The sequence below is a fragment of the Rhynchophorus ferrugineus genome, unplaced genomic scaffold, assembly GCF_030347505.1.
Source record: "Rhynchophorus ferrugineus isolate W39M unplaced genomic scaffold, kcgeb_rfMv2 rfM11, whole genome shotgun sequence".
Lineage (NCBI taxonomy): Eukaryota > Metazoa > Arthropoda > Insecta > Coleoptera > Curculionidae > Rhynchophorus > Rhynchophorus ferrugineus.
In genome coordinates, this window is record NW_027472590.1 from 31,272,469 (window position 1) to 31,281,675 (window position 9,207).

Genomic DNA, 9,207 nt, shown 5'->3' on the forward strand with positions numbered 1-9,207 from the left:
CATACTATTCTAATTGTCCTATATTCAGGTTTTATCTTATTTCTTTCCCTCCCATCTTGCCAATATATTACTAGTGAAACGGAAACAAATAGAACTTAAACTCTACCAAATGTATTTGCTTATCGGGCACAAATCCAAGTTATCATTAGATAAGAAGATGTTATTGTATAAATCTATATTCAAGTCTATTTAGTTTTGTGGAATCTAACTATGGCGAACCACTAGTCAGTCTAATATATCCATGATACAACGGTTCCCAAATAAAGTGTTGCGTGCCATTGGCGATGCTTCGTACTATGTTTCAAATGAAGTGATTCAGCGCGATATGTCTAGAACATATAACGAATATAATTCAACGTGTTTGTGTGAAATACTTCGAAAGAGTGTCAGTACATCCCAATGTACTCACCCCGATCTGATTACTGGACATTTACAGACTTTAGAGTAAGCTTTCGAATAAGAATAATTAATTAAAATAGTATTTTATACTAAGAATAATTTAAAAAATGTTAGAAATAAAATCTTGCTAATATTTGTAACTTTTTTCACGTTTCTAAAACATTTCGTTTGTGTTACTTACTGGTAATAAAATGTGGAATAACAAAATATGATAAAAATTACTTTTTGGAATGTCTATTTTCAAATTACTCATGACTACGAACTTGACGCTACTTTTATATCAATAATGTTATACGAGCTGTTATATTTCAAACACGCTGTAGAATGGCTTCATTGAATAATAATTTAATACTGTATGATCTATGATATTCATGATCAGGGATAAAATACTTTTAACTATAATTGTTAATGGAAAAACTAAATATTAGTTTTACCTAGACCAATAGCTCTGAAAGAATATTAATTGTGTACTAAAGTGTGTTCTATTTTACAGGATTTTGCTACAAGATGACAATTTTGACGAGCTGTTCAAGTTCGAGTATAGAGGACCAATTCAGATGAAAGGAAAAGCTGACCCAATGCACGTATATTTGTTATCCAGGAATGCAGATTTCGAATATAGCGTCCAATAAGATATGAGCAATATGTTGAATTATAATTTGATATTACATAGATTATATAAATAGTTAATTAAACTTGATAACATTGTTTACTATATTATCATTTCAAAATTTGTCAGTACTAGAGTGCGTAAGTGGTTTCCAAGCTTGTTCCCAATTATTTATAATGTCACTTGCCTGTTGTAATTTTCGTGAGGCTTCTTCAATATTGTCTCCGACATCTATAATCGCAGTATGATCAACAAATGTAGCACAAGTGTAGAGTGATAAAGCATTGGTCCTTCCTTGTGGTGCACCTGCTTTAGCTTCTTTTATTGTAGAGTAAGCTTTTTCTTGTTTGACTCTGAACAGTCTGGTTGTAATATACGATTTTAATAGTTTGGTGTGTTGTTTTGGTATCATATTCTGTATTTTATGAACAAGGCCTTCATACCAAACCTTATCGAGGGCTTGAGCTATATCTAAGAATATAGCTGAGCATATTTTTTTATTTTCGTAGGCTGCTTCTATAACGCCTGTTATTCTATAGACCTGGTCATTTCTTGAATGTTTGGTAATAAACCCAAACTGGTGTGTTGGTATTAGGTTTTTTCTCTCTAAAGTTTTTAGATGACAAACCATATCAGTGTCAACATCTAAGAGTTATCTAGCAGTATTGGTAAGAAGGTAGAAGTATGTAGAGCTCTTATCTCTAAAGAGATAGATTTTAAAACATGAGTATTGTATTTAGATCCTCAGTCAGAATAAATAGATAAGTTGCTGAAATATATGAAAAATTATGTTATGCGTGTTTATCAACATGTTGTGAATATTGATCAAGTTATAATATTATTCTCCAGCTATAAATGTATCTTCCAGATCAGCCATATGATCTGGTTTATTCTGAAAAGCAATGATGCATAGTTTTCAGTCAGATTATGCGTAGCTCATACATATTTTGTCGTGTTATCATATCTAGTGCAATAATATCTTTTCTACATTTCCTGATCCAATGGGGCGATATCTTATCGAAAAACATTTTGTTAATGGAACGTGCCTTTGTGACTTTTGGCTAGTAGTCCACTTCTCACTAACATCCTGGTTCTCTAATGTTTGTTATCAGCTGCTTCGAATACAGTTTTATCTATTTTCTATCAATATACAAGGAAAGCTAAACTTATTATTCATTAAGGCAATGTGTGATTTTTTGCAGCGCAAAAATAAGTCATAAAACTCATTGACACCTTCCTAGTTATCAGATTTACATCAAATTCCATGCAAACTCAGCAACCTAATTAATTTCATTAAATAAATATAAGTTATGTAAACATAGTTCACTGAATGCTATGACCACTCTCTCTTTCTCTGGCATATTTTCATATCTGCCTTAGGACAATTATTTTGATGAAAGTAAAACAAAACAATTTTGTTAATAATGTTATAATAATTATCAACTTGTTGTATAACAAATAAAAAACCTAAAATATCCCACCTATAATTCCTTTCCCTAACTTAAAAACACAATTATGTCTTATAACACAATCAAATTTCGATATTGTTACGTAACACGTATAATATTGGTCTATTTTTCCTGCTTAATAGAAGGTAAATAGAAACCACACATTTTTGTTAACCGTATGAAAAATATCAGATCCAAATAAAAACAAAACGAGATCGAATTAAACGGTTTCGTTCCAAACTTATTCACCTCTCGAGGTTTACAAGGTTATTGGCTTAAAGGATATAAAAAAATTGTGTTGTTCGAGTATGAGCTGTATGATCGATATGTATCGATCTAACCGCATATCGATTATATGACAAGACGAAATAAAAATTTATGTAATACATAAAAACACATTATTTTAAATGATTTTTAGATTTAACTGAGAATTTGTCGAAAATATATTAATATCTCTCTCTATCTCTTAACAATTTTATTCGTCCCCATTCAGATAGTCTTCAAACAGATTACCCATTATATAACAAATATATTTTACAGTATTTGTACTCTCTCGTTCGTAATTGCACATGTATTTATAATTTCTTGTAATTTTAATAACATTTTAACATTATAAATTATTTTATGGGGGTCATTAAATTGTATTTAGTTTATTGTGGGGTTATATTATTTCTATCTCGAAAGATTTTTATCGGAAGGTTGAATATATTTTGTTCAAGTATATTTAGAGCAAAAAGCGTCCAGGAATATATGTCAAAATAGATTTCAGTAATAATCCATAATATTATCTGAATGAATTATATTATACATTATTACATAAACAATATATATATATATATATATATATATATATATATATATATATATATATATATATATATATATGCGAACTCACGTCATTTAAATTACTAACGTGAAAACGTCGCAATGTTGCCACATTATTGAGTTTTAGTTTATTTTGGTTCTTAGCACATAAACTGTAGTCTATTCATTGTTTTTTTTAGTAATGTGTCATCGATATTTGTGACGTCGAAACATCGCAGTATTGCCGCATCAACTCTTAATAAATCATCTAATCTTAATAAAATAATTCAACAAAAATGTTATCAAATCAAATTTATCAATTTATTGAATATATATATATATATATATATATATATATATATATATATATATATATATATATATATATATATATATATATATAATGATTTATCAATCAAAATTTATTTTAACATTATTGTATATCTGAAAACTACAGTTAATTATACAGCCCCAATAATTTATAGGTAAGAGTTAAAACTTCTTAACCCTATTGCATCAAATAATTTTGCATACGTCTAACAAACGGTCGGTTGTCACACGTACGCAAAATTATTTAAAATATTAGTTATTATTACTACAGATTAAAAACCGACAAATGTTATTTTAGCGCTTTAATTATATGTACAAAGTTTTCACAAAATTTTTATCTAAAATGATCCGATACTGATGTATATAATAATGTTACTGCTGAACTGATGTGACAAAAAATCGGAAGTAGTTCAGTGTAAAAATCAGTGTTTGCTTTATAAGCACTAGCCTTATCATATGAGATATTGTAGAAGCCTTGTAGAAAATGTTTCTGTGAGGTAAGGCTTAGAACGTTGAGCCCACACGTGGAGGTTGCTGGTTCGATTCCCAACAGGGCAGAAGCTTTTTTGTACTAGTACTCATACGTGCTGTACTTTTGCTTGGGCTATCCATTGTAATACTTTACAACAATATTTGTTCCCTGAATTTTGAGGATGTTAGACATTTGAAAATCCGTATCCGCAAATATAGATAGTTAAGAGTTTGCAGTATTAAACAGAACACCCTATTTGTTTTCAAATAAATCACTAAATAACAATATAAATAAAATATATTTTTAAAATTTAAATGGCGGGTTGCATATATTTAACGTTTGTGCGATTATATCGACAAAATATATCGGTTATACCCGACACTACAGAAGCCGTTTCCTAAAAAAAGACGATTGAGTAAGGCGTTTTCGTTAGTTTTTGTCGTTTGGTCAAATTATACCGCAACGTTCTTGGTCGTACAAACCGAAACTCTATGTCGAAATGCTCGATCTACAAAAATTATACTGGCCGAAAGGGAAAAAAGCACCGACTCCTAATTATATGCTGTTCCGGTGGCTTTATTGCACAAAATGTAGTAAAACTGGAGATCGCTTTCACTTTTGGTTGTTAAATTTTACTATATTTTCGACTGAAATAAACAATAATTTAAGTAGTTAAATAAATAAATTGATAAGTGGTAGATCAAGCGTAAACGGATACATTAATAAATAAATAATGGGGTCTAATGAACTTGTTTTTGGTTAATAATTATATTTAATTATGTGCACGTATTGCGATAATGAGTTATTCAAAGAAAATATTGAAATTTTACATTAAAACTCATAATTAACTAAAATAATGTTTTATCAGGCTACAGATCTTCGTTAATGTTACACTTATTTTTTGTATTTAGTTTCTATTCTCTTTGGAAAGCTTCTTGCTCAGCTTTTTCTCTGATGTGACATATTCTGTTATTTTCAACAGGTGACTAATAGCTTTCATCCATCACACATCATTTCACCATTTTCATGATGTTGTGTCATCCCTGGTATCACTCACTTACTCAAGTTTTCAGTGAAGATCTTAAGATAGTTCTGCAGAAAGTCAGCTTTAAGATGATCGGTCATATTATTTACAATAAGTTTATAGTTTAAGGTTTTCATGTTTCCCAAAAACATAGTGTTTGCTTCTTTTAATGGTATTTTATTTTTTAATGGAAATTCTTTATAAACTGTTTCTATAAGTACAACTTTATATGTGAAATGGCGGTAGAAAAAACGTATGGGATTTACTGAAACTTTGTGAGAAATGTTCTTATTTATTTTTCCTAAATACCATTAATTCTTTATATCAAAGAGTACTATTTCCATTCCAATCATCTCTATCATACTTGGCATCTTTTCTTGGTTTATATCTTGGTGAAACCGTTCACCTTTGTTCTTCACGCACTCAAGTTTGTAGGAAAAAAGTTCAGATAGACTGATCAAACAAGCAAGAGTTTTGAACTTGCGTTTCATGTTATTTACGATAAGTTTAGAGTTGTTGGGATGCTTTCGTATGACTGAAAAGCTTTAAAAAACTTCTTTGAATGGTATCCAACCCGTTTTTTCTTTAGGCACGGTTTTTATAAATTGGTTGTTTAACTACCACTCTATATATGAAACTACGATGGACCATTGCTTTTTTTGAACAAATGTCGATTCCTTGTTCTACTATTCTACTTGTATTTAAAACACAGAAACTATCTAAATACCTTTTTGTTGGCCTAAAAGTACTGAAACAACTTTTAAACACATATAGAGTACCCAATCATGCGTTGTATAGTTAACTTCTCATAAAACTACATCAAATTACACTTAAATTAATTCTGCTTTATATGTATAAGCAGTAGATAAAGATTATTGTTTTCTTATAGTGAAATATTAAAATATGATTTAATAGTAGATAAATAATTCATTTCTTTTAGGAATCAGCATATTATTTTTATCATTCAATGACAAATATTACTTTTCAGCATTCAAAGATTTTCTCAGTATTCAGTTCACAGAAATGTAATACTAAATCTCATCGAATGTTATTAAGGGGGTAGATTAGTTTCATAGTATAGAGACACGCATTTCAGGTATTCTTTAAAGTGAAATTAAAAGCATTTTTTGGTATTAAAATCCATCAATATTAAAAATCCGAAAAGGTACAGGCTGATGAAGCTTTCTAGTGATGTAACACCAAAAACAATTTCCTTTCGTCAAATTACAGCTGGATTTACCATTTTCTTGACAATTCCGAGCAAACTCAGACCAAATTTGCGGTCAATCAATTTAACAGAATTTATAGAAGTATCCTCTCAAGAAGCTCCGTCACTAAAAAAGTTATATCTCCCAAAATAATTCAAATTTTGGTAAATCCTATTAAAGGAAAATTATTGAAAGTGCACGACTAATATTAAGATCTTATAAAAAAAAATTTTTCAAGAACTTTTAGACCTGATGTTTTAGAGATTGAATGAGAATAAATTGAATAAAGATATTATATGAGTTTAAAATATTCAACGAACAGTTATCTGTCCTCATACTGTTAGTTTAATATACAAATTAATCTATATGTACAATATATCATCGATAACACCAACCAATCAACAATAGAATAAGATTTACGCCATTTATTATTCTTAAAATAACATAGTTGTGATGTAGAACCCCATAATACAATTATTGCTCTAATTTTTAAGTTAAGTGCTATTTATTACGTACCATCCATAGATCAAATACTTTCCAGACTACATAATTTGTTAAACAACAAAAAACGACAACAATACAACACGTATAACGTAAACATATTTTGAAATTTATAAGGCATAATTTCAACGGATTTATGGAACATTTGAAAAAGTTTCGGTCGCTTCCTTATTACGTAAATATGGTGGAAGTTCGGAGAGAAATCTCCATAAAAAAAGGAACGATACAAATTTCTGTTTATCTTGTTTTCCTCTCGTTATTTTTTTTTGTCTAAACAAATTTACAGCGGCGTAAAGTGATCTAAAATTACGGAAGTGTTCGAATCAACTTTTGTTTCAGATATAAATATATTTTTCTTTTTATCTGTTTATTATAATAATAGGTGCGGCAAAGTTTATATATAGTTTCTCTTTAACTATTGTGTTGTGTAAACTTTCAAATTTTATTATGGATGAATATGGATATGATGACAATATTTTTTGAAAATAATCATTAAAGCTATTCAGTTGAAATTGCGTCAAATATATCCTAATGATCCAGTGTCTCACAAAACCACAATTTATCATGTACATGCGAATACGAGAGGCATCGTCCTGGAAGACAACGCAGATAGTGTCGCAGTGTCTCTAGAAACATCAACTCGGAGACGTGGTTCCCAGTTACACATTTCTACATGCAATGTAAGGCGAATTTTGAAAATGTTCGCGTACAAAATTCAATTAGTCCAAAAATTGTTACCGATACATCCTGATATCAACGATTTAAGTACAGTAATGCAGTCCTAAAGTTAAGTGGTGAAATTGAAGGTATTCGTCTAAATTGATAATGAGCGACGAAACCCATTTTCTTCTCAGTGCCCACGTCAATGAACAAAACAGTTGATTTTGGAGAATTTTGGATTACAGAATTCTCTATTAATTTATGAAACATCATTGCATCTACTAAATAGAACTGTATGGTGTGGTATTCATGCTGGAAACATCATTGGTCTCTAGTTTTTTTTTAAATGACCAAGGTGTTCAAAATGGTAGGGGAACTTTGGCTGCACGTTGTGTACTTAACTTATTGCTTCTTATTATTATGTTTTCTTATATATATTTAATCTACATGTAACATCGTCTTATACGGTCTAGTTGAATAATTACTGTTCCCTCTAATGCATGAGTTAATTCTCACTAACTTTGAGTTAAAAAAAACTTTAGCTTAATTATTAGTTTCGGTTTATCATACAGACACAAGCAAAATTGCCATTTTGTTGAAAAACTTACTTCTTGACGTCTGTATTTAGAGACACTGACCTCATTCTCTGTATAGTTCGAATGCTGCAGTGTTGAATCTAGAAATGCTACCTTCCACTGTGATAATACAATACTCTTTTTTATCAAAATAAGTGTTATGGTATATGTGAAGTCTTGCTGAGTTGCTTCTCAATAGTGTATGTATTGTGTACTTCTAATTAATAACTTTTGAATGAAGTAGGATCTAGTAGAACTATTACAAATGGTGGACAAATTATACAACAATTATATTATAAAGATTTTTCCTCATTAGTAAATTGTAATATAGGCAGCTCGCTATTGTTTTACTGAAACCTTCTCTAGGGAGCCAACAAGCTTTGATCCATTAAGTAGGACTTTTTCCTGCGATCTATTTGGAGAAGAGAGATTTACCAATAAAACTAAACATGCTGCTAATTGGTTACTACCAATTTACCCATTCCCTCCTAATGGACTGAACTGAGGAACTTATAAGTGCCAACTGTGAGGAACCAATATCATACTCCCGTAGTTTAACAAAATGCAGAAACGTTTGAACAGTTACAGGAAGAAAGATTAACTGATTCATTGAGAAATGTTATCTTGTCTCAGAATCAGTCCAAAATTATTTATTTTATGTACTTTATTTTAAGAAGGTCTTAAGTAGCACTTCATCAACCCAACGCTTGCATATTGTCTAATTTGGTCAACTATAAACAAATATTCTAATGACATAGAGTATTTTACGATTTTGATATCCAAATGACCGTAACATACCATTTCAAGGATAATATCGTTTTGCCTAGTTAGTTGCATTTTCTCCTAGTTTTATTCGTTGAATTTCTAATTATTGGAGTGCGGATTTCAGTTACGGCTTTTGTTTCGTGACAGTGAAATTTATTGCGGATAATCAAGAACGCGATGAAAATCACATTACCCGTGATGTTTCCATTTGTTTTGTTGACTTTTCACAAGTTGATTAATTTTTAATGATGGATTCCGATCAAGATAGGTCTGATTTTCAGTGAAAACGTTTACATTTAGTAAGCGTCCTTATGCTATTTTTTTGTCGTGTTCCTTATTATGAGCAGACTTATAATTGGTGTGAAAATAAACAAGCTATTAAAAGTTTACAAAACTTTTATTTTAAATTTG

The 9,207-nt window shown here is 29.9% G+C and overlaps 1 protein-coding gene across 1 annotated transcript in view; it reads left to right on the top strand.

Moving 5' to 3' along the window:
• The window catches only part of Gycbeta100B (guanylate cyclase soluble subunit beta-1-like), a 59,229-nt gene extending 58,127 nt beyond the window's left edge, over positions 1 to 1,102 (top strand). The window contains exon 14 of the mRNA XM_076418374.1: positions 893 to 1,102. Coding sequence (XP_076274489.1) covers positions 893 to 1,031 — 139 coding nt within the window. The 3' untranslated portion in view covers positions 1,032 to 1,102. The remainder of the gene's footprint in view (positions 1 to 892) is intronic.
• Positions 1,103 to 9,207: the final 8,105 nt, after the last annotated feature.